The sequence below is a fragment of the Telopea speciosissima genome, chromosome 6 (genome assembly GCF_018873765.1).
Source record: "Telopea speciosissima isolate NSW1024214 ecotype Mountain lineage chromosome 6, Tspe_v1, whole genome shotgun sequence".
Classification (NCBI taxonomy): domain Eukaryota; kingdom Viridiplantae; phylum Streptophyta; class Magnoliopsida; order Proteales; family Proteaceae; genus Telopea; species Telopea speciosissima.
The window spans coordinates 45,888,088-45,913,809 of record NC_057921.1 but is presented as its reverse complement, the minus strand read 5'-3'; the positions used below and the strand labels follow the sequence as shown (position 1 = coordinate 45,913,809).

The following is a 25,722-nucleotide window of genomic DNA, read 5'->3' as shown; positions in this document are numbered from 1 at the left end:
GGGAGGGACAGTGGTAGCTTGGAGCTGGGGAGAGGAAGTGGAGAAGGTTGGGGTGGGTAGGGGGCCCATTAAAATGTAACGATATAGGGTGGGTGCTAGAAAGTCGGGGGATGGGGGGCAGTGCTGGTCAGAGGGTTTGGGGGCTGGGGCAAGAGAGTTTGAGAGGTATCCGATGCTGGGGTATATGGGGGCTGGGGCGAGGGAGTTGGTTGGTGGGAGCTAGAAGGTCATGGGATGACGGACATGGAACTAGGGGGGGGGGGGAGGGGGAGGGTTTAAGGCAAGGGGGTGAAGATTTGAGGAGAGAGAAAGGGTTGGGGAGACCAGGCTGAGAAGAGAATGTAGGGGTTGGGGAGACAGGGCATGAGAAGAGAGGGTCGAGGTTGGGGAGAGCATACCTAGAGCCTCGGTGGATAAGGAGAGGGATTGCTGCAAACTACAAAATGATCATTGGTGGTTCAATGGAGGAAACTCTTTCTAATTTTTTTTTTCTCTCTAACCTGCGCTTTTGGTGACAGAGTGATGGAGTCGAAGCCTTTGATCTCTGCCCTTGGGTGATCTCAGAGGCAGCAAGGGGGTGACAGGACTCAGAGGTTCTCGAAGCGCTAGAGGTGCAGGGTAAAAATATTGTGTGATAGTCGACGGAGGGAAATCCCAAGAGTTAGATTACAGGGGAATGGTGAACGATAATGTTCCGGGAGAGTCAGAGGGGAGTTGGGGGGCAGGGGGGAGATCCCGCAGAGATCATTGCGGGAGAGTCTTATGCACAAAAAGTGAACTGCTCCAATGTAGTAATGTGGTGTCTTCACTCTATTAATATTTTGAAATTTAATAAAAATACAGAAATATACGGTATAATACATTTTTTTTTATTTAAACGTTCAGATACGAGTATAATATGCGAATTATACGGGCATTTACTAAGGTCCTACTCCTAGTCATCTCTCTGCTAAGCTTACTCCTGATCCTAGTCTTGATTTACCCATTGCAATTCGAAAACCAAAGTGGAGTTGTACACACCACCTAATTTCAAATTTTGTGTCATATAATTCTTTAACTCCTTCATTCCATGCCTTTGTTTCTTCTTTGTCCTCTGTTACTATCCCAACAATTGGCAGGAAGCAATAGCCGAACAGAAGTGGAAAGAAGTGATGAATGAAGAAATGCATGCCCTGGGGAAAAATAAAACCTGGGATTTGGTGGTTCCTCCACCAGGAAAGAAACCCGTAGGCTGCAAATGGGTCTTTGTTGTGAAACACAAATAAGATGGATCAGTAGAAAGATACAAGGCAAAATTGGTTGCGAAAGGATTCACCCAAACCCATGGAATCGACTATCAAGAGACCTTTGCTCCTGTGGCAAAGATGAATATGGTGAGAGTCATTATTTCTTGTGCTGTAAATCAAGGTTGGGATCTCCAACAACTTGATGTCAAGAATGCCTTCTTGCACGGAGAATTGGAAGAAGATGTTTATATGGAGATACTTCCAAGATTTGCTACTCCAGAGGCTCAGGGAAAGGTATGGAAGTTGAAGAAGGCCTTATATGGTCTAAAACAATCACCAAGGGCCTGGTTTGGTCGCTTCCATAAAGCCATCATTGCTAATGGGTATAAGCAAAGCAATGCTGATCACATATTGTTTGTCAAAAGGGTGGGACAGCATGTCACAATTTTGATCGTCTATGTGGATGACATACTGATCACTGGTAGGGATGCACAAGAAATTCAGAAGTTGAAGACTTATCTGGGTATTGAGTTTGAAGTCAACGATTTGGGAAGATTACGGTATTTCTTGGGAGTCGAGGTTGCCTATTCAGCCAAAGGTATATCTCTTTCTCAGAGAAAATATACTATTGACTTATTATTGAGTGATAAAGGGATGCTTGATTGTAAACCAGCTGATACCCCTCTAGAGTGCAACACACACTTGAAGAGTAAGGAAGGCAACCCTGCGGATAAGGGTAACTAACAAAGACTAGTTGGTCGTTTGATATATCTCTCCCATACCCGACCAGAAATTGCATTTGCAGTGAGCGTCGTGAGTTAGTTCATGCATGACCCTTACTCCTCTCACTTGGAAGAAACATTACAGAATACTAAGGTACCTGAAGTCATCTCCTGGAAAAGGAATCTTGTATTTTCTACATGGTCATCTTCAGATAGAGACCTATACTGATGTAGATTGAGCAGGCAGCCCTGATGATAGAAGGTCAACATCTGGATATTGTACCTCTATTGGAGGTAATTTAACTACGTGGAGAAGCAAGAGACAAGCAGTGGTTGCCCCTATCATAGCCGACTTGGCTGTACACATAATATAAAGAAGAAATGTCCAGAATACCCGTGGGGGTATTCTGGCCCATACTACAATTCAACACTCCCCCTCAAGTTGGTACATATATGTCATGCATGCCTAACTTGACTAAAATAGGATGAAACACTTTGCCACTCAATTCCTTAGTGAATACATCAGCCAACTGATCAGCAGACTTCACAAAGGGAACACAGATGAGTTCGGCTTCAAGTTTCTCCTTGATGAAATGTCGATTAACTTCCACATGCTGGACAGGGTTATGAGCAATGCTAATGGCAGCTTTATTATCACAATATAGCATCATTGGAAGATGGACAACACCACCAATATCCTGCAACAATCCTCTAAGTCACAAAAGTTCACAGATTCCTTGTGCCATCGCATGGAACTCTGCTTCAGCACTGGACCTTGCCACAACATTCTGCTTCTTGCTACGCCATGTGACAAGGTTTCCACCCACAAAAGAACAATAGCCAGAAATGGACTTCCTATCAGTAGAGCCAGCCCAATCGGCATCAGTATAAGCTTCAACCCTTAGATGACCATTGGGAGATAAAAGTATTCCTTTTCTTGGAGCAGACTTCAAATATCGCAAGATGCGAAGGACTGCCTCCATATGAGAGGAATAAGATCATGCGCAAACTGGCTCACCAAACTTACAGCAATGGCTATGTCTGGTCGTGTATGAGCGAGGTAGATCAGTTTGCCCACCAATCGTTGATAACGACCTTTGTCAACAGGTTCACCTTCTTTCTCCTTAAGTCTTCCATGGGAGTATCTGAAGGATGACACCCTAGCAGCCCAGTCTCAGACAACAATAGATCTAAGACATATTTTCTTTGAGAAAGAAAGATGCCCTTTGAAGACCGGGCAACCTTTATCCCTAGAAAATATTTTAGAGTTCCCCGATCCTTTATTTCAAACTCACGGCCAAGGAAGAGCTTCAATTTGTTGATCTCATCACCATCATTTCTGGTCACAACAATGTCATCAACATAGACTATGAGGATAGTGACCTTATCACCAACTCGTTTGATGAACAAGGTATGATAATAATAGGTGTCCCCAAAAATCAGCAGCAGCAGACAATCAAATCCCCTAGATTGATTTTTTCAGGGTTTTGAAAAAACCCCTGATTGTGTTGAGATCGATGGAGGGGGAGAAGCCTTCAAAAAAACACTGGATGGAGCTGAAACTTGCCTCGAGTGTGGTTCTAGAAGGGCCTGAGCACTCCTCCAAATATCAGCACCAAAAAAAGATCAGCAGCTCCTAGATTGATATTTGTCAGGGTTTTGAGAAAACCCTGCTTTTGGAGAAGAAATCAATCTAAGGAGGTCTTCAAAAAAGGTTGGAGATACAAACTTATCCCAAAAAAGGCCTGCTGCAGTTCTTGATGTTCAGTAAGGTAGATTGGTTCCTTGTAGTTGATATGGAATCAATCCAAAAAATTTGAAGCTTCAAATATTGCAGACAGGGTGCTGGATCCTATCGAGAAGGATTATGTAGCATTGAAAGAGGTGATGAAGGGCAGCAGCTGGATCTATTTTGATTACCTCATCAGTGCTGCCCTATAGGAGCATAAAAAGCAAAAGAAGAAAAGAGAGAAGAGGAGAGGAGATCAAGAGAGAGAAGAGAAAGAAGAATCTGAAAATCGAAGGGAGGTAATACCCTAATTCGAAACTTGCTTTGATACCATGTTAACAGATTTAGAATTAGAATAAGGCTTGTATGGTCTAAGGTAGACCCCGAGCAATGTATTTATAATGAGTCAAAATTACAATGTTAAGCCTTCCTTTGTTCCGCTCTCAAGTCTTTGAACTTATGAAGTCTCGTTTCTGTAGTGGACCAATTTGTTGACATACCACCGAGCCATTTTTTATTAAAATAATGGCACCGAGCCCTTATTGCGGCCGATGCTACTAAATCAGCTGCTTTTTTTTTTTGTACCAACTATTAAGAATTGTTTTCCCCCTATCATAGCCGACATGGTTGTACACATAATATAAAGAAGAAAATGCCCAGAATACCCCCACGGTATTCTGGCCCATACTACAATTCAACATAGGGAAATATAGAACATAAAATATGAAAACAAAGGTGTCCCAAACGGCGGTGCTAGTGATGAAGCTTTGTCAATGCACAATCAGAACGGAGGGTGTAAGCAGAAGATGGGACCGGGATAGTTGGTGTAGAATTCAAATAGTAGAGACCATCATGGGTCCGACCATACCCAATCGTTGCGCTCGTCACCAGATCTTGAAACAAGCAATGAGTAGAGAAGAAGTGAATAGAACAATTTAATTCACTGGTTAAACGATAAATAGATAAAAGATTAGCACACAATTTTGGTACATGCAAAACTGAGGAAAGAGAAAGATGGGAACCACAAGAAACGGAACCTTTACCCGAGATGGAGGACACATACCCATAGGCAACATGAACCTTATCCCGGCTGGAACAGGGAGAATAAGTATGAAGTAATAGTCATATGGTTAGTAGTGGCAGCATCAATTAACCACAAAGGACTCGTAGAGGAAACATGGAAATTACCTGACTGGGAAGGTTAGAAACAAGAGAATGTGAGGAACTAGTAGTCAGTTGTGTCACAAATCTTTTGAGAGCAGCCATTTGATCCGCAAAAAAAGGTATCGTGGCAAGAGGACTAGGGCCTGTGTCAGATGCTTCAGAAAGATGAGCCTGGGATCATAGTTGTCACGGCGTCACGGCGATCCAAGTCGGTGGAGGGGTGTCACGTCGATATATCGACATGTCGCCCGCCATGGCGTTGCCATGGCGAGCATGTCGACCATGTTTTATTTTTTATTTTCTCTATTTTTAATGTGTTAATAGATGTATACTCAAGCCATGTTTTATTTTTTCTCTATTGTTTCTCAAGTTTTAAGAAGAAAATTCAGAAATCGAAGAAGAAATCGAAGAGGGAAAGAAGAAATCGAAAGAAATCGAAGAGGGAAAGAAGACAGAAGAAGAAATCGAAGAGGGAAAGAAGACAGAAGAAGAAATCGAAGAAGAAATCGAAAGAAATTGAAGAGGGAAAGAAGAAATCGAAGAGGGAAGAAGAAATCGAAGACAGGAAGAAGAAATCGAAGAGGGAAAGAGAGTCAGGAAGAAGAAATCAAAGAGGGTCGCCATGGCGTAGGTCGCCATGCAGCCCTCTCCAGCGCCAGGACGCCATGACAACTATGCCTGGGATTGAGTACTACCTGATTTAGGATTGCGTACACCCTTGGGGCGCCTATGGAGCTTCCAACAAGTTTGGCGTGTGTGACGGGGCATTATTACATTTCGCAGGTTCCCTTGCAGTAGGAGGAACCTTCAAGGAATCCATAGGAAGAGATGCAAGTGGTGTGGTGAGCAAGGCAGACCAGACGGGAACAGTGGAAGGCATGATAACAGTCCAGTGATGTTCTTCAGGCTGAACCAAATTGTAAGCCTAAAGGAGAGGAGGAAATGTCTCACGCCCTAATATCTGCACTCAAACTTGATCATACTCTGGATTGAGACCTGTCAGAAAAATCACACACGTTCCATCTCCCTCTTCTAAAAAGTACCAGCATCCTCGGGGTGAACCATGGGAACATGATGATAGAAGTCCAATTGTTGCCAAAGTGTAGTTAGGGCAGTGTAAAGGCAGTGAGAGATAACTCCTTCTGAGAAGTATTGCGAACCTGTCGACGAATCTCATAAATGTGGGCATAATTTCCTGCTTGCGAATAGGTCTGGCGGACTGCATCCCATAGGTCCTTAGCGGAGTTAAAGAGGACGAAGCTGGGACTAAGAGGGAATCAATCAGGAAGGACATTACCAAAGCATCATTGGATGACCATGTAGCAGCTGTAGTAGGATCCGTAGGCTTGCAATATCTCCTGTAACAAAGCCAACATAATTGTGTCCTCCAAGAGTGAGAAGACAGGCACGAGACCAAGTAATATAATTCTGGCCATTCAACTTAATGGGGCCAGGTTGGAAAGTGTTAGAATGCCCAATGTAGGTACTAGAACGTCCAAGGGGTGGTATTGGAGTGGTACCCGTGGAGATGACACTTGCAGTCTCGTCAGTCATGGTAACGGCAAGGTAGGAAGATCACCCTGCAACTGAAAAATGCGGCAACGACGAGGGGCACGATGATCTAGGTATATCGCGACGGCACCAGCCAATGGAAATCAGTCGCGGCTAGAGAGACCGATAAGAACAATGCAGCGACTGGCAGTGGCAGCGGCAGTGAAGCGTCCGGCAGATAGGGGGCACAGCGACTTGCGGGTTGTGGCGGCAGCATAGGTGTCTAGAGGAGTCTACAGATGAGGCACGGCGACGTGTAAGTCGCGAAGGTGGCGGCACAAGACAGAGAGAGTCGGCGGAGAGGGGAATGATGACCTATGGGTTGCGGCAAAAGTGCCAGTAGAGTGAGAGAGCCGGCAGAGAAAGGGCACGACGATGTGATGTCTCGGCGGTGATTGCGTGAGAGAGGCGGCATCAGCAAACAAACACCAGCGGGGGAAGGTTGGCGGACAAGGAGGTGGAATGCACGGTGATCAAGTCGCGGTATAATGTGAAACTAAAGAGTACATGGTGCGGTGATCGTCTACCATGCTAGACGAGGAGGCTATGACCTCCAACGAGCAGTGGTGACCGTGGTAGAGAAGAACAATGCGAAAAACGAGAAAGATTTCCTAGGGTTTTGGGCTCCCTCCATTACCAAGTTCAGAATCAGAGTTGGGAAAATACTAGGACTTGTCATTAAAGACAGAGGTCCACCTTATTTATAATGAGAATTACAAATAAGGGCAAACTAGTCAAAGAGGGAAAATAATAAAACCCTAAAGTAAAGAGATAATATTCCAATCCCACAATTCTCAACAGCCTCCAACCCTTAACTTGAAGATGATTCTGCATCCAAACAATATAATTTATGGGGAACCCTCTGTCCATCCATCTTATTTGCATGTTCAACTCAATTGTAAATATAAGCCCCCCGAACATCCTCGTATTACACTTTTGCTCCCAAGTCCTAATAGCCCTTCAAAATTCTTAATTTCTAAAAGAAAAAAGGGCCTAATAAAGTGGGTCTTTTTCCCAAATGGCATTGCTGTCAGATTTAACTATTTGTTGTTTAATCAAAATAGCTAACATTCCACATATAGTCATAATTAAAATGTAAAAGGAGATTATAAACAATCTTATTTACAATGAAAATGTTCACCAACAGCAACTAAGAGCAATTCTTCAAAATAGCACATAAAAATATGAACATACCTTAAGATTTCTAACTTGATGAGGACATCCTGCTGGAATAAATACAGCTTCTCCAAGTTTTTGCACAAACGTCCATGGTTCAATTCCTATAAAGAAAACTCGGGTATCTGAGATTGAAAAAGATTGAAAACAGCATCTAGGATGCACAAGTTCCAATGAGTTATAAAACAAACCAAATTCCTCTTTGAGCTTCCTTTTATGCTCTATGGTCAAGTAGAAACTCTGGTCATGAATGGGGTGAAAAATCTGTATCAAATATTACTCTATGTTACAAATTAGTTGACAAGGATAAAAAGTTATGATGCTCAAACATTGACGAATCGATGATTGTAGACAAATTTGTATGCATATAAATTACAAAAGTGGGCTTACTCTTGTGGAAATAAGCCTTATGTTTGATGACATATGTGTTGAATGAGTAGGAGTTAGGAATATGGAATTTATTAATTAGTTAAGTTGTAGTCTTAGTTTTGCTTTCTTTTAAATTCTATTATTATTTTTTATATTATCTTAACTGGATTAGATGAGATGTTAGATTTCCAGCCTATCTCGAATTCTCAGTGCATCTTTTAGTAAAAGGGCTTTTGTTTTGGATAAGGACATAAGGTTATCTGTATTAGTCCTTATGCTATCATATTTGGTGTAGCTTACACTATACATAGATGTGAAGGCCTGCTATGGCTCCCCAACAATTTGAATTAATATATTACTTCAGTTTTCTGAACCTTTACTGGTACAGAATCAGTAGTTGCTGCTGTGGATTCATTAGTGTGCTTGGTGGATTCCTTAGTAGAGTGTGGATTCACTCCACAGGTTTTTGGTGGATTCCAAAACTACTGCAGATGGATTCCTGCTCTATTTATCCCTTCTATCTTTCTGTTCTACTTATCTTATTCAAACAAGTGAGAGCAACCCTTCTACTACCCGTGATACCTTTGTTTAACATTCTATTCTGTTTGTGTTTAATCACATTGCTAATTGGATTTACTTTGTAATTTGCTAGAAATTCTGTCCTCAGACCTTAGTTGTGTTAGTCGACTGGTACGTAGTAGATCTTCGCATTTTGCTATCAGAATTGGCTCAAATTCTGCAGGCTGAATCTGTTACTGGAATAGAGCCAACAATTTGAGTTTGGGCCTGTTCCGAATTCTCTGTCTAAATTTATCAAGTTTTCCCTAGTTCTGATTTATTCATCTATCCTGTGATTTTACTATATAGCCTATACTAGCCTATATAGAGCAGGATCTTGTTCCGTTTTCTAAGATACTCCGCAGAATTGTTCCACAGGTTCTAACCAGCACTCGACTAGAATTCTGTGTTTTTTAGATATATCTAGCTTGTTATCCAATATTCCTCCTTTTAGTTGTTCTGTTTACCCTAATTGTGATCCTGTTCAGCCAAAATTCCTACTAGAATTCTCTGGTTAGACTTCAGACTACATTAGATTTTTCTTATTCATGTTTTTTCTAAGATCATGTGCATTAGTGGTTATCACCAATAAAGCATACATGAAATTCCCACACAGAAAGTTCAAACCAAATCCAACATTACCTGCTCTACAGGATTACAATGAATGTGTCTGAATTCCCTACTGTGCTTCTTAAGATAAGCCTCTAGCTTAGGAACATCTTGTCTCCGGAAAATGTCCCAAAGAGCACCTCCCTCTGCTGTCTCAGGTCCCTCCTTGATTCCAGTGACTACATGACGCATAGCTCTTCCATCATAAGTTCCCATATTGACGTCAGCCTTAATTTCACTACCATTGGGTTGTTTATCACCTCCAGGCAAGGGGCAGGTAGTATCTTTTGTCGTCAAAATCTCAGACAGGATTGACCTCTCTGTAGTAGGAACTCCACTTGAATTAGGATCAGCTAGTGCTGGAACAATTGACTGAAACTTCTCAACTTTTTTGTATTTTGTGTGAGTTTGACCAAATATTTCTATTCGATCTTGAGCCCGGTGCTTCATTTTCAACTTTTCAATCTCAACAAGCTGCTTATCACTCAGGGCCACATCAGCAGTATGTGTCAAAACATTCACCTGAGTAGAGAACACAACAGACTTTAAAAAGATTCTTCCACAAGAAATAAACATTAAGAACCTCTCTAAAGTTTACCACAAACATTGTTCCATAACCCCCGAAAAAAAAAATGCAATCATAGTTGTCACGGCGTCTAGGCGAACCAAGACCTTGGAGGGGGACTGGATGCAAGGCGACCAAAACGCCCACCTAAGTGACCAAGGCGACACTAGTTGTCGAGGCACCTAGATGCCAAGATGGTCATCTAAGCAACGCCTAGGCGACAACTATGATTGCAATTATTCAATATACAATTACATTGGTAGAGGTAAGAAAAAGGTAGAAAACCAAAATATTAGAAAAAAAAAACTTCCAGAAACACTCTTTCTATAAATAGAATATTAAAGGACCAATTTTTAACACATATAATGAATACTTAAATTTCATACTTGAGTTATTGAACATTGTAATTAAACTTCCGTACTGTCTTGTTCACTTCTAGATTTACTCCTGTGTTTCCTGTAACATATCTCTCCAGGGTGAGGATCATATAATAGGTGCATTACCATCCTAACAGTTATTTATATCAATCACCTATTCTCCCTTTTCCTCACAAAATGGATACCAAGGATCATAGCTGTCATGGCACCTAGGCAAACAAAGCAGGAGCTGGCCACATAGGCTCTTGCCTAGGCAATGCTTTATTGAACAAGGCAGTACCATAGGAAAGAGGCCCACGAGTTTATATGTAATGTAATGGACCCAATTTCCTTAGTTGTTAAAAAAAAATGGGGTAAAGTAGAAATCTATTTTTTTACTTGTTTTCAAATACAAAGATTAAAATGATCTATTTGTTAATAAAAGATTTGTAACCTGATGGGTTTAGCCCTTTAGGGCTCGAGTAAAGAGAAAAATGAGTTGCAGCGACCTAGAATTCTTCCTCTTGATGCCGTATGAAGAACAGATGAAGTCGTAGGACGTCGGATGACACCAGAGCAGTTACACCCCTGTTTTAAACCCCTTTTCCCCTGGAGTTTTGGTTGTATTGGTGACCCATTCAAAATAAGCTACGCCTTGACTTTGATTAGCCAATAGAGTGCCGAGGTGTTGTGCTCCTCTCCATTTGCTCCCGTTAACGACCACAAAGGCATACACAATTTCTGGTCATAAATATATATATATATATATATATATATATATGGGAGTTAGGGAGCCTGGATGGTAAAGCAACTGAATGACTTGGCCTTCCCAAACCGCCTAGGAAACACCTTGACAACTGTGCCAAGGATTCACTAAACCAACTGACCTACCACCTAAGAGGGGGGAGACAAGAAGAAGAAAGCTACATAGAAACAGGATGAACCTCCCATCTCACACATGACAAAATGTGCGTGAAAAGACTTGCAGCTAAGTCAGCACAACCGAGTAGATTCAAAAAACCACGAATTAGCAAGTCAGATTCTATCAAAACTAATAATTTGTTGGCCTTCTGTCTGACTTATCCCCTTTCTTTACCCTGACCATCCAATCAAATTGGGTGATGAGATGATCAAGTTTCATCAAATGGCACTTTGGCTCACAAGTTTACCTAGGTGGAGAATAAACTAAGATGGGCCTGAGGGATAATATAGAAAAAGCATTCACTTCCTGCTCTCAGATTCTAATGCAAGTTCAACACCAAAAAAGATAAATAAGTCATCAGAAATAAATAGAAACCAACCATACCACATCAGACATGTCACAATGAAGCTTGGTAACTGAGTCCCCACGGCCTAGCTCTTCAGGAAATCCATAAGCAATATATGTCATTGGCCCAAGGTCTGGCTTCAAGCACGTCTTGGGCAATTTTACAGCAAGATTAAGAATGCCAAAGTTAGGATGAGTGTATTCTTGAAATGGCAAAGCACTGACAAATTCTGCACCATGCCTTGGTAACCGCTCAAAAAAATCTGATGGAGGCCAGACTTCCAGTTTCAAAATTGTAGGCCACATGTTGTCATAGCTTCGACCCTCTGAGTATCCCTTGAAAAATTGGTGACTATTGACTTCAAACTGCATATTGTCGTAAGGATTAATAAATAAGTGACATGACAAGACAGATTGGAAGTTTACAATTAACATCTAACAAAGACAAGTATATTCATACAAGAAATATAGAAGTGCATATATAGCTTATTTATATACATAATTTCTACATTGCTGAGAGATGTGGGAAAAATGTACCGTATATTTGTACTCTAGGTTCGAATTTCAACCTTATTCCATTCAGGAAACTTATTGAGTCTACCTTTTGTAATTTGTCCACTCATTCCCTTCCAGTTTTTAGGATCCCTGAGAAAGTTGCTTTAACCATAGAGACCATACTCAGAAATTCCTTTTGCTCCATCTGGTTGCAAGTAAAAGGAAGGGAAGGGAAGGGAAGTGAAGTGAAATTAATTTAAAAAAGAAAAAGGAAAGTGAAATGGTTTAGTTTTGTAATTATGAGGAAAGCTTCTTGCACCAGAAGGCCCGCATCAAGTGGCTTGAGCTGGGAGACCCTAATTCTGCCTACTTTCACAGATCTCTGAAAGCTCGTCTCAATTCTCACTCCATCACCCTTCTTCACTCCTCTGATGGTTTCCCTCTCACTTCTGTCCACGACATCACGCCTCCATCTCCTTCTTCTCTAATCTGTTCAACCCCCCCCCCTTTTCAGCCCCTTCGATCCCCCCGGACCTCATCAATAAGTTTCTCCCTCCCCAGCTCGCGGATTCCCTCATTAGCATTCCCTCCGATGATGGATTCAGTATGGGATTCTTCCTTAGCTGTTGGAATTCCATCAAAGGAGACCTCTTCAAAGCCATCCGCAGCTTCTTTTATAAGCCCAGCCAGCTGGCCCAAGTCAATTAGACCTTCATCTGTCTCATCCCTAAAAAAGAGGGAGCCACCTCTCTCTCGGACTTCAGGCCCATTTCCCTCTACAACCTCATCTACAAATTCATTGCCAAAATCCTTGCCAACAGAATTAAGGCTGTGATCCCCTCTCTGGTCAGCCCTAACCAATCAACCTTCATTTCCGGTCATAGCATTGCGGATAACATTATCTTTTGCTCCGAGATTGTGCGGGGTTTCGACCACAAGTCCCATTCTCCGGCCGCCCTCATGAAGATTGACCTCCATAAAGCTTTTGACTCCCTTTGTTGGGACTTCATTTGCAGAGTGCTCTCTCAAATGGGCTTCTCCCCTGCCTTTGTCCGCTGGATTCATGCTTGCATCTCTTCCCCCCTCCTTCTTCGTTCTGGTCAATGGTTCTCCAGCTGGTTTCTTCCACTCCAAAGTGGGTATCTACCAAGGCTGTCCCCTTTCTCCCTTCCTTTTCTCCATCGCCTTGGAAGTCCTCTCCTGTAGCCTCCAATCCAAAACGGACAACCATCTCATCTCTCCCATCCCTAAATGCAAGCATATCAATCTCACTCATCTCGCTTTTGCTGATGATCTTCTCCAAGGCTACTCACTCTTCTATTTCTATGATTATGGATTTCCTTCATCTCTTTGAATCCCGCTCCGGCCTCTGCATCAATCTCCCTAAATCCAAAATCTTCTTCTTTAGTATTCCCCTTCCACAAAAAGACTCCCTTCTGCTACTGACTGGCTTCTCCTTGGGCTCCCTCCCAGTCATATACCTTGGCCTTCCCCTCATTCCGGCCGGCTTTCCAAGCACCATTGCGCCCCTATGCTCGACAACATCCACAAGCGTCTTCAGCTCTGGAAAAGCAAACTTCTTTCCTATGCAAGCCGTCTTGTTTGTATTCGCTCTGTCCTCCAAGCTACTTATATCTACTGGTGTGGGATCTTTGGCTTTCCTAATGCTATCTCCCAGGAGATGGAGCGCCTCTTCTGCGCTTTCCTCTGGAAAGGGGCCGATACCTCCAGGTTCCTCACCCTGTCTCGTGGAAGTCCATCTGCCTTCCTAAATCTGAGGGAGGTCTTGGGATTCGCCGCATCAAAGATTCCAATACTGCTGGCATTCTCAAATTAATCTGGAAAATCTCCACCCGTCATGATTCCATCTGGGTTAACTGGGTCTACTCTCACCTTCTCAAGTTCGACTCTTTATGGACTGTCTCCTCTCCCTCTGATGCTTCCTGGATTTGAAGGAAGATCCTTGCCCTCCGCCCCTTGGCCCTCAGAGGGATCTCTTCCTCCATTGGTCGTGGCTCCTCCACCTCCCTCTGGCTTGATCCTTGGCACCCCCTTGGTATCCTCTTCAGCGTCCTCAGTCCTAGGTCCATTTACTCCTCTGGTCTTCCTAAAAATTGCCCCCTTTCCAGCCTCATTTCTACTGGCTCTTGGTCTCCCCCTTTGTCTCAATCCCGCCATTGTCACTCGGATTTGTCCTGCTCTCCCCCCCCCTCCCCCTCTCCCCTCCCCCCCCCCTTGCTGATAGACTCTTGTGGTTGCCCTCCCCCAATGGCCTCTTCAGCACTTCCTCAGCCTGGAACTTTGTCCGCCCCTCCGCCCCTTCTGTCCCCTGGCACACCCTTGTCTGGTTCAAAGGCCACATTCCCCGCCATAGCCTAACCTCCTGGAGAGCCTTCCGCCTTTGCCTCCCAACCCAAGCCTTCCTCATACGCTGCCATATCCATGTTTCCCCTGCCTGCTCCCTTTGCTGGAATGGCCTTGAGGACATCCCCCACCTCTTCTTTGACTGCCCTTTCACCTCTACCATCTGGAAAAAAGCCCTCTCCTCCATCTAGCACCGAAGCAGGAAACCTCTTCCCTTTGGTAGAGAATGGCTTTGGGTGGCTAAATCCTTCTCTGGGACCTCGATCTGTGACACTATCGGAAAGCTAGTCTTTGGGGCTGCTATTCACCACATTTGGATGGAGCGTAATCTTAGGAGATGGACTTCCAACTCTCGATCTTTCGATTTGATTTGGAAAGCCATCTCCTTTGAAGTCTCTTCCAAGCTCAGCCATGCTCTTCTCCGAGCTGTTAGGGACACCCCTAGGAACAGGCACATTGCAGTCTACTGGGGCCTCGATTTGGCCTCTCTTTCTCTTGCCTCCTCAGCGTAGGATGGCTGTTGTTTTTCCCCCTCCCCCCTTTTTTGCCCTTGTATATTCCTTTTCTCCCTGCCCCCCTTTGGGGTAAGGTAATACATATTTATTCACCCAAAAAAAACCTATTTAAAAATTTTCCATATTTAGTAATTATATTTAATTATTTATCGAATGTAATCTTTAGTTTCCTATTCAAATCAAAGGGATTTGGCTGCAATGTGCCAATGTAAAGCCAAATTTAATAACCAGATTTGGGATATTTTGGAGTTGATTTTATTTGATTTCCGAAGATTCCATATTAGAATTGATTTGATTTGATTTCCTTCCCTTCCCTTTATTTCCATTGCAAGCAGATGGAGCCTTGGGAGAATCAGAAAAATAAAGGGATTGGATCCTAATAAGCTGTGAGATGCTTTGACTTTGTAGGGAAGTAGTAAGGCATTGGAAATATCTTATTGAGAAATACCCTTGATGCAGATCGTGGTAGAAAGAGGAAGAAGGGAAGAACCTGCGGTTGGTCTTGGTTCACCTTTGAACCAATTTCTTGTCCCAGTTCAAGCCAGGGTTAGAGCAGCCAGTGTATGGCTTATATGTCTTATTCTCATGAGTCAAGAAGATCCGGTGGGCCCTCTTGGAAGATCATGTGTGGATCTTGGAATATCTTGCTGGAATACTACTTGGCTAAAGATTTGATTTAGTTTCCATTATCATAATTGATTCTTAGTTATTCGGTTATAGCTAGTGTTTAAAGTATCGGTGTGTATCGGCCGATACGTTTCGGTATCGATCGGTGTCGATTCGATACCTACTGATACGTCTCGGTATTGGTCGGGTCGGATCCACGTCGCACTTGAATCCTTAGAATACAAGACATACTCAACACTCGAAAGGGAAGAGGTAGGTTTTTTTCAAAAAACTTGATCTTTTGCTTCAAATCTTGCATTTTGGTTCATTTTTTTTTTTTGGCTATGATAAGTTCAACTAACTATTAGATGCATGCTTTGTATACATTTGCAAAGATTTGAACTCAAATCCACCATTTTTCATCGAAAACCAAAAATGGCTTCCTTAAGGGTCAGTATTGTGCTTATGTTCGGTCAGTACACAACATCATCCTAGTTGCTCTTATTCTTGAAGACCCTTACAGACATTAGTTTGATCCACCCCGACATTCTTCATGGCAATAGAGTGACTCTGCATGTAAGAAATCTAATCTTTTATAACAATTTAGAAGTGTCGCACTTGTCTGGTTATACATTATTCACAATTCTTAGTGTATATGTAGGATATATGACACATATTGCTTGTTTATATTGTTTTTTGTGTCCAAAAATGTATTTTCATGTGTATTTTGATCATTTTCATGCGTTTCTGCACCGATTGATACATATCTCCGATACGATAGGATACATCTCTTAAAATCGCCAGACCGATACGATACCCGATACCGATACTTTAAACCTTGGTTATAGCAATTAAGTTATCAAGTTTCTATTTCTTGTAATAGCCAAATTAGTAGGTCCTTATTTCTTGTAATTGCTAAGGATCTTTCTTCTAGAAAGATTCTATTTTTTTTTCTTAGAGGCTAAGCACTCTCCACGCATAAAGAGTTGCTAAATTCATAACAGACTACTTCAATATTATAAATAAGAGTAGCGGAATCCTACCCCAATGATTTAGAGTTTGAAGAAAAGAAGCTTTTGCTTTATTGTTGTGAGATTCAACTATGGCGCGAGACCAAGGTCAGTGAGAGACAGTTAAAACAGGTAGAAGACGATGATAATGGAGTTGTATTTGCTCTCTGCAATCTGCAGAAGAGACCGTGTATTGCTTATATATTGAAAGCAGGTTAAAGGCACATCGAATGAAAACGAAACTCTGCCTTATCAATATGGTGTAAGAATTTTCGGTTAGTCGGAAGGGGAGAGTAGTTGCGGAATCATTTTTAATGGCCAAAAAACTGACTTAGCGGTTGCACGGAATAAATGGTTCGGCCTTTGGGCCAATGCCACTGACTTTTTATCCATTTTCCGAAAAAGGCGCCCTCTGAAAGCGCCGGTTACATATGGTTACAACATGATAAAGAAGAAAGCAGGAGATAAAACGGATAAAAGAGTATGAGATAAAGTACAACTCTAGGATGATAAGGTTTGGTTATTGTATGTGATACGGTTTCTAACTGCTGATACATGTGGCACATAAGATAATGATTCAAACGATGCAGTAACACTCCCCTGCAACTGGAACTCGGCATCGCCGATATGGAGCTTGTCTCTAAGCAACTAGAAACGCACAACCAGAAGAGGTTTAGTTAGTGTATCAGCAATCTGATCCTTAGAGGACACGAACCGGACATCAAGACCATGTTGGACTTGATCACGAACAAAGTGAAAATCAATTTCAATGTGCTTGGTCCGGGCATTGAAGACAGGATTGGAGGAAAGGTACGTCGCTCCAATGTTGTCACACCAAAGCAAAGGAGGACGAGGAAGAGTATAACCAATATCCGTCAATAGGGAGTGAATCCATATGAGCTCAGCAGATGTATTAGCAAGGGCCTTGTATTCAGCTTCGGTGCTAGAGCGTGCAACAGTTGGTTGCTTACGCAAGCTCCAACAAATGAGGTTAGACCCCAAATAGATGCAGTAGCCGCTAGTGGAACGGTGATCATCAAGGCAGGCAGCTCAATCTGCATCAGAAAACACAGTGAGTGTGGCGGGTGGAGATTTACGAAAGAAAAGGCCAAAATGAATAGTGCCTTTCAGGTAACAAAGAATTCGCTTGACAGTGGCCCAATGATCAGTTGTTGGTTGGTGCATGAACTGACAGACCTTATTGACGGCAAAGGCAATGCCAGGTCTGGTAAATGTAAGATATTGTAAAGCACCAACTAAGCTGCGATACTCCGTAGGTTCAATAAGGATGGTGCCACTGTACTTGGAAAGAGCCTGAGTGGAAGCCATTGGAGCGGAGACCGGTTTGGCCTTAAGCAACTTGGCTCGAGATAGGAGATCCAGAATATATTTGCGTTGGGAGAGTACCATGCCATGTTGAAAATGAGCAGCCTCAATGCCAAGGTAGTAATGGAAGGGGCCAAAATCTACTGGAAAATCAACGTAGAGAGAGGTAAGCAGCCGAGTACTAAGGTGATCCGGATTAGAGATGAGCAGGATATCGTCGACATAAATGAGGACCAAAATGAGATGGCCATGCCGACGAAAAGTATATAAAGAAGTATCGGCCGTAGAAATTGTAAAACCCAGTTGGAGGAGGTGACTGCTCAGGCAAGAGTACCAAGCACGAGGGGCCAGTTTAAGGCCATAGAATTATGAAGGCAACAAACATGGGAGGGATACAGGGGGTATGAACAAAGCCTGGGAGCAGAGTCATGTAGACCTCCTCAGTGAGAAACCCATGGAGAAATGCATTTTGGATGTCAATTTGGCGAATAGACCACTGATGTGAGATCGCCAAGGCTAAAATGGTGCGAACAGAGTGGGTTTCACAACTGGACTGAAAGTATCACCATAATTGATGCTAGGTTGTTGATGGAAACCCTTGGCAACAAGGCGGGCCTTGTGACGTTCGATGGAACCATCGACAATGTGCTTGACACAAAATATCCATTTGCAGCCTGTTATATTCATATGAGGGCAGGGGGAAAAAGAGACCACGTCCCATTACATAGTAACGCATCAAACTCAGTGTTCAAGGCAGCTCTCCATTTAAAGTGTTTGAGGCCTTGACTGTGACAAATCGGTTCAGGGGTGGTGCGCTGGGCTAGCAGAGCCTGATGAGACGGCTTGGATAGGGGCCAGTGACGGTGCCATTAGTATAAACCTTGGGCTGATGGATTTCTAAACGGGACTTGGTCCGAAAAGGTGAGGCCGTGGGATTGAGGGGGGGTGGTATAGGAGCTGGAGGGGGTGACGGTGAAGGTGAGGGAGTGTCACACCCCGGCCCGGTTAGTAAGGGCAAGGTGTAACCGAATGCCAACTGGCATTCAATCGATCCCCCAGGATCAAATAGTACAGTACTCCATATCACAGTTCATAAACACAATGAATCATTGCAGCGAAAGAGAATAAACAGTAATAATAACAATAATAATAAAGGGATCAAATGATAACTGAGTATTTATATTAAGTGAAACCTGTGATACTATGTATAGCTCTCAAAAGTAGGCCTGTAAACAGATCGGATTCGGCTCGAATACGGATCGGTTGTAATCGGATTCGGATATTTCCTAGTCGAATACAGATACCTCCAAACGGATTCGGATGTATTCGGATGCGGATCGAATTCGGCTTTTCGACCATCTGTTTACACCTCTGCCTTGTGTAACCCGAACCTTCCTCCCCCTAGTGGATACAATTCACTCTCAATCCATAGTTTTAGATCATGATTCTCTTCTCCTCATATTCTAGAACCTGTTGAATCTCCAAAAACCCTCAAGTTCGTTATTTACTTAATTTTTTATAATTAAGTATTCGGATTCGGATTTTTATCGGAGTATTCGGATTTTTTTTCCGAATATCTCTAATCGAATACGGATGCGGATCGAATTCGGATTTTCGGTTATCCATTTACAGCCCTACTCAAAAGGCACCACAAATACAAAAGTAGAACAGTAACTACATATTATATTTCACAAAAAGTTTATAAACACAAAAAGATTAGCCTGCTCCATCAGGCCAGATCAAGTGAACGCGCATGCATCGCATTCACAGAAGGCTTCATGAACTTCAAACTTCTGCACCGCACAGTCTCCCTCGGTGTGAAAGTCAGAAACAGTAATATCAACATCATCTGGTTTCTCAAAACCAGCACCACTATCTGAAAAAGAAGAGGTACCACCGGGGTGAGCTCCACTGAGCCCAGCAAGGGAAACATGCAAACACAAGCATATAGTCCATGATGCATGACCTATATCTAAGAATGCTACTAACATCAATGTCTAGGTCTCATGAGATATAAATGCTACTGTAGTAGGTATGATATTCCCAGTCACGAAATGAACTCACCGGTCTTCCCAAGAATACCACTCTACTACGGTGGGGACCCGCCAGTTCCGGAATATACACATCAGACCTCGATGAACCCCCAGTGATAACCCTACTGTTGTTCCCATTCCAGTATGTACTCATCAGACCTGGGACAGTGAATGACATTCCGATATTAACCCTTCAGACCTGTCACGGATTATCCAACACCTTACCCCTGTTGGCAAGGGTGGTAGCATTTGGGTTAATGATAGCTTAACCATATGCATTTCTAAACATGATGTCATATGAGGTAGCGATAGATAGTAATTTAGAAGCCCAACATCATTTCTCAACACATCACAATAGATCATAGTAAAAGTATGCAAATGCGAAAAATGAGATGACACCTATAACATGCATACTTCTAATGCAAAGCAAAAGCTATAAAAACTACATGAATATACTATTAGAATGATGGATGTAAATGGCAGCCAACATAAATAAAAATTAAAGAAGAAACATTCCTAAGAAAGTCAAAATTCCCTTATCTGTACTGGAGAATATCCCTAGACAAATGAAGCTCCAATACACACCAAATACCTCACCACTTGATGTTATTAGACCCTAAATAACCAATATATAACAAACATTAGGTCTAATATTAGTCCTAAGTAAAAGCCTAAGGTACCCAAGAACCCAAACCAAGCCAATAGGTAGAGCCAGATTCAGAACTAGCTAAATCCGGTTCACTTTATTACTCAGGTGTGTGAATCCGGTTCAGCTAGGAATGACTGTTTTGGGATCCAAAGTCCATGGATCATTGAAGTATGGGGCTATTTTCCCAAAATTAGTTTAGGGCTTTGATAGATTACAGCAATTGGAAGATTTTGACCCATTTGCATGTAGGATCAGATTAGGGTTTCAAATAAAATTTTAATAATTATAAATTCTGCAAATTTTCTTAAGAAAATGGCTGAAATGAGAGAAGGAGATGAGGGATTGGTATTACAGCCTGGTTTTAGCAACCTACCAAGCTATAACTAAGTCTTAAATGGGGATTTTATCAAAAACCATCTAAGTTATTAGGTCTAGGCTGAAATAGGTCTTAATTCTAAGAAGAAATTAGCATAACATATAGAGAAAAGGTTAAAAAAATAGGGATTTAAGGTTACAGGTTGTTCCTAGAATAATAAATTGGTTAATTAGGTCTTCAATTTAGGGTTTTGAACAACCCAATTTAGGGTTCATCATGTTAGGGTTGATATGGATCAATGATTCATCCATTAGAGAAGAGAGAAGAGAGTAATTTGGGAAAAACAAGTTCAGGTTTAGAGGCTTTACCTGAATTGAGAGGGTTCTTGATGATGGCAGCCCCAATTTCCAATTCCAATTGAATCTCAAGGTTGGAAGAGAGTAATCCCAGCTTTCCTTCTCTTTTCCTTGGTTTTCTTTTAAGCTCCCAAGGCTGGAACGATTTCTATTTGATGTAGAAATGAAATCCTAATCTTAGGATTTCTTATATAGGAAGTCTACTAAAGGCTGTTTGTTTCGTGTTAATTAGAATCAGTTTTTAAAATGTAATTTCCTAATCTGTTTTTAAAGTAATTTAATTACTTAATTCTGATTTTTAAGGTGTAACTTAGGATTTTAAAGGTAATGGAAGTGGGCTTGGGTATGTTGGCACCTAAGCAGTCTAGATCTACAAAGGGGTGTGGGTCCCACTAGGTAAAATTTACCATTCTGCCCCCAGTATAGTAATTAAACAAGAATAGTATATATATATACATAGAATGGGGTTCTTACCTATATACCAGCCTAGGATCTGCAGAGGTTCCGCATATGCTCGACCCAGCATGTCTGGCATAGGAAACTGATATGCTGGAACCTGGCAGGATTTTCAGACTCAAGGATAGCTAGCTGTCCTAGCTCCTCGGAATCCTCCATAGGTGTGTCAAAGGATTGCTCTGAATCCACCACCGATGCAGCCCACAACATAGAGGCAAACATAGACACAGATCCAGAACCTGTAATCACACAAGTTCGAAAAAGTTCAAATTAGAGAACTATCATGGGGATGTAGTTGAGCCACAGGCTAATATATAGGAGGAGGTGGCAGTTCACCGTGAGACTGCAGTAGTGGAGGGGAACCAAGGAGAAAGGCCAATGGAGTTGGAGATGGCATAAAGGGAAATAGGGTTTCATCAAACACAGCATTCCAAGCAATAAAAAGCCGTCCCGAGGTATGATTGAGACATTTGTAACCACGATGGAAGGGGTTGTATGCAATAAACACACATTGAGCAAAGCGGTACTTCAATATTGAGGATTTATAACTTATAAGGCCTGAGATATGGGTAACATGCACAACCAAAGATCCTTAAAATAGTATAGTCCGGCGTAGTCCCAAATAATTTTTCCAATGGGGTCAAGTGACCAATGACAGCACTAGGAAGGCGGTTAATGAGAAAGCATGCTGATTCGAAGGCGTTATCCCAGTAGCGGAGCGGAACTGAACTGTGGGCTAGGAGAGAGAGCCCAATATCAATCAAATGCTTATGTTTCCATTCAGCGATTCAATTCTGCTCATGAGTATAAGGACAAGAAATGTGATGAATGATGCCAAGGCGGGATAATTCATTATATATAGGTAAGCTTGTAAACGGATCGGATTCGGCGATCCGGATATTCCCTAGCTGAATACGGATAACTCTAAACAGATTCGGATATGGATCGAATTTGGATTTTCGACCATCCGTTTACATCTCTGCCTTGTGTAACCCGGACCTTCCTCCCCCCTAGCGGATACAATTCACTCTCAATCCATCTCTCTTAGATCATGATTCTCATTTCCTCATGTTCTAGAACCTTTTGAATCTTAAAAAACCCTTAAGATCATTATTTACTTAATTTTTTATTATTAAGTCTTCGGATTTTTATCGGAGTATTTGAATTTTTTTTCCAGATATCTCTAAACGAATACGGATGTCCCTAAACGGATACGGATGCGGATCGAATTCGAATTTTCGGTTATCCATTTACAACCCTAGATATAGTCATGTATTCACCACCCCAATCAGACTGAAAAGCCTTGATTTTACGGTCAAATAATCGCTCAACATGAGTTTTGAATTGCAGAAAAGCAGTAAAAGCGGCAACCTTAGATGGTAATAGGTACAACCATGTGAAAATCATCAATAAATGAAACATAATAGCGAAAACCACCAGAAGATAAAACATGTGTAGGACCCCATAGATCCAAATGAATAAGGTCCAATGGAGCATGAGAGACAGATAATGTAGAATAAAATGGAAACCGGTGGCTCTTTCCCTGTTGACATGTAGCATAGACAAATGATAAAATCTTCTTGGACACAGGAAGGTGATTGTGCCGCACAATATAACGGGTGGTGCGTGATGAGGGGTGGCCAAGAGGACCATTCCAGCAATCCATAGAGGTATATTTGCCAAGGAAAGCTGATTTATTTGGAGCGGTAGACAAAGGAAGCTGATAAAGACCGCCACTGCTCTTGTCGTGCAGTCATAGTACTAAATCTCGTGAAATCTCGGTCGAGATCTCAAATATTTCGAGTATCTCGACCTGACCGAAACGAAACAGCAGCTCGAATAAAAAAAATGCAAAAACTCGATCGAAATTTCGACCAACTCGCGATATCTCGAGACAAAATCAAAATCTCGAAAGATATCAAGATTCCTTTTTCAAAAGTAGCTTCATAAATACCAAAACTCGTTAGTCTCGGTCAAAATTTCGACCGAGACTTAATAAGCTCTGGTTTTTTGGGTTTTTCTCTCCTTGTTCTTCATCCTTTCACTTCTCCTTGTCGATTCTTGCACCGGCCTTCGAATCTTCGCCGCATCTACACCGGAGAACACACCATTAGTACATTTGTGAAGCTTTTCCACTATTTCAGGTAAAACCAATTTCTACAAAAATGTTTTTTTTGAAAGAAACATGATCAATACTTGTTTGTTTGTGATGAAATTAATATATGTTAGACACTGGAGGCCGATCTATAACCTCACGGTGTCGAAATTTTTTTTCTAAATATATATATTATTACTTTTTATTTTTCAGCTTCAAAATTTTGATTTTCTTACAACAAGAATGTTAAAAAAATAGGGGTTATGTACATTATGGTGATCAATTAAATATCTTCTCCATCCATTCCCAGTTTTGAGTACGACTTCCACTCACAGGGACGTAGTGGATCATCTTTTGTAGATGACATCATTTCCTACCCAACCCACCAGCCGTACCCGTACATGCTCCCGGAGATGTCATATCATAGTGGATCAGTGGGTAGTACTTCTTCACAGTTTGGTGACCCATATCCTAGGATAGGTTACCTTCAGCAAGTTGATGATGCAATTTACATGGCCATTGTGGATGACTACACTCGTTTCTTCTCCCAGACTATGACGTGGCATTCATTTATCCTATAGTCGGAGAACAATGCATGCCGGCTCTATCGGACTATGAGTGGGGTCGATCTTGGACATCGAAGTAATTATTATTAGAATATTTGTAAACATTTGAGTCACTAGATGACTACTTGATTTGTATTGGACTATTGGGGATATTGTCATATTGATATCATCTTCTTAACTTGTTATTTAATTATTGTACTTAATATTATGACTTATGAGTCATTCAATTTATGTTTCCGACTTCCAAGTCAATTTACTTGTTTAAATTGCTTATTAATCATCAATTTATTATGTCATCTAGTACTTAAAGTCTTAAACAATGTGTATGTGTAATTAACTAAGTTATACATTAGGATTCGATCGTACATTGCCAATCAATGGTGCAAATAAAAAACACCACTTTGGGTGACTATTTTTGCAATTCGAACATTTAAATGTATTTATATAGCCTAAAATAGGGTTTCCATGAAGTTTCAGGCCTTAACTTTGCCTAAAACCCACCAAAATGACCTACCGAAACATAGCAGAAAAATGCAATATTTCGATTGAAATATTTGAAATTTCGGATATTTCGGTCAACCCGAAACACAGAAACGAAACAAGTTTTCGAACTATGCGTGCAGTAGTATCTCCCCTATAGTTGGATCCTTTACACAGAACCAAGTGGGGTGAAATTCAAAGTATACACCATCATCCCTAGAAAATTGACTGACAGAAAGAAGATTCTTCTGAATAGAGGGCACATGATGTGAAAACCGCAACAAATTTAAATTTTTGGAACTTGTGTGATTTCAGGTTCCAGTTCTGAGTCTATGGTGGCTTCGATGCTATGGGCTGCATCTGTCGAAGACAGATGAATTTCTCGACACACATATAGAGGATTCCAGGGATTCTTCCCAACTTGCCCTTCTAGAGTAAGAGGACCCCGATGGAACCTCGCACCAGAGTTACCTGTGTCGGCTCTGCTGGCTGGACCGCTTGCAAGACCTTTCCCTTAACTAAACCATGTAAGTGTGATTTAATTGTATTTTAGAGTGTATCGTACTGACCGATTAGAGGTATAGGGGTATTTTAGTAAATTTACCTCTGTGGGACCCACATCCCCAGTGGGGAATCCTATTCCCAACATTTACCCGAACTCGGATTACCCCTGAGGTTTTAAGACATTACTATATAGTTAGAATAATCTAATTAATAAGTAATTTTAACAAAAATCAGATTTAAGAAGTATTTCTCAAAAACAGATTTTACTTTTTTTAAAAACAAACAATACTTAATTAAACCACTATCTATATATATATAACTAATCTAATATACTATACACTATTCACAAATTACTAAGACCAAAGGGAGAAAACGATTTCAGCCTTGGAGAACAAGGAAGAAAGGAGAAAAGAGAAGAAGAAGAAGGGAAAAAGAGAAGGCTGTACTTGGAGCTTTGATCCTATACTTGGAATTAAAGCTTTGGAACCTCCATTGGAGACTTAGCTGCATAATTGAAGGCTGCCTTCACCCTGTTCTCACTACTGTATTCAGGTAAGCAAAAATTCCTGCTGTACCCATCTTTTTCTTCTAATTTCTCTATCCCTAATTGACCTTTATAACAAATTCTGCCATTAAAACTTAGTAATTATAGGTTTAAT

The 25,722-nt window shown here is 41.6% G+C and overlaps 1 protein-coding gene across 1 annotated transcript in view; it reads right to left on the bottom strand.

The window, feature by feature from the left end:
- The window catches only part of LOC122665823 (lysine-specific demethylase JMJ25-like), a 48,960-nt gene that overhangs the window by 4,706 nt on the left and 18,532 nt on the right, over positions 1-25,722 (bottom strand). Inside the window, exons 6-10 of the mRNA XM_043861958.1 lie at positions 11,332-11,658; positions 9,438-9,626; positions 9,138-9,269; positions 7,760-7,832; positions 7,587-7,672 (exon numbers count right to left, since the gene is read on the bottom strand). Of these exons, the coding sequence (XP_043717893.1) occupies positions 7,587-7,672; positions 7,760-7,832; positions 9,138-9,269; positions 9,438-9,626; positions 11,332-11,658 (807 nt within the window). The remainder of the gene's footprint in view (positions 1-7,586; positions 7,673-7,759; positions 7,833-9,137; positions 9,270-9,437; positions 9,627-11,331; positions 11,659-25,722) is intronic.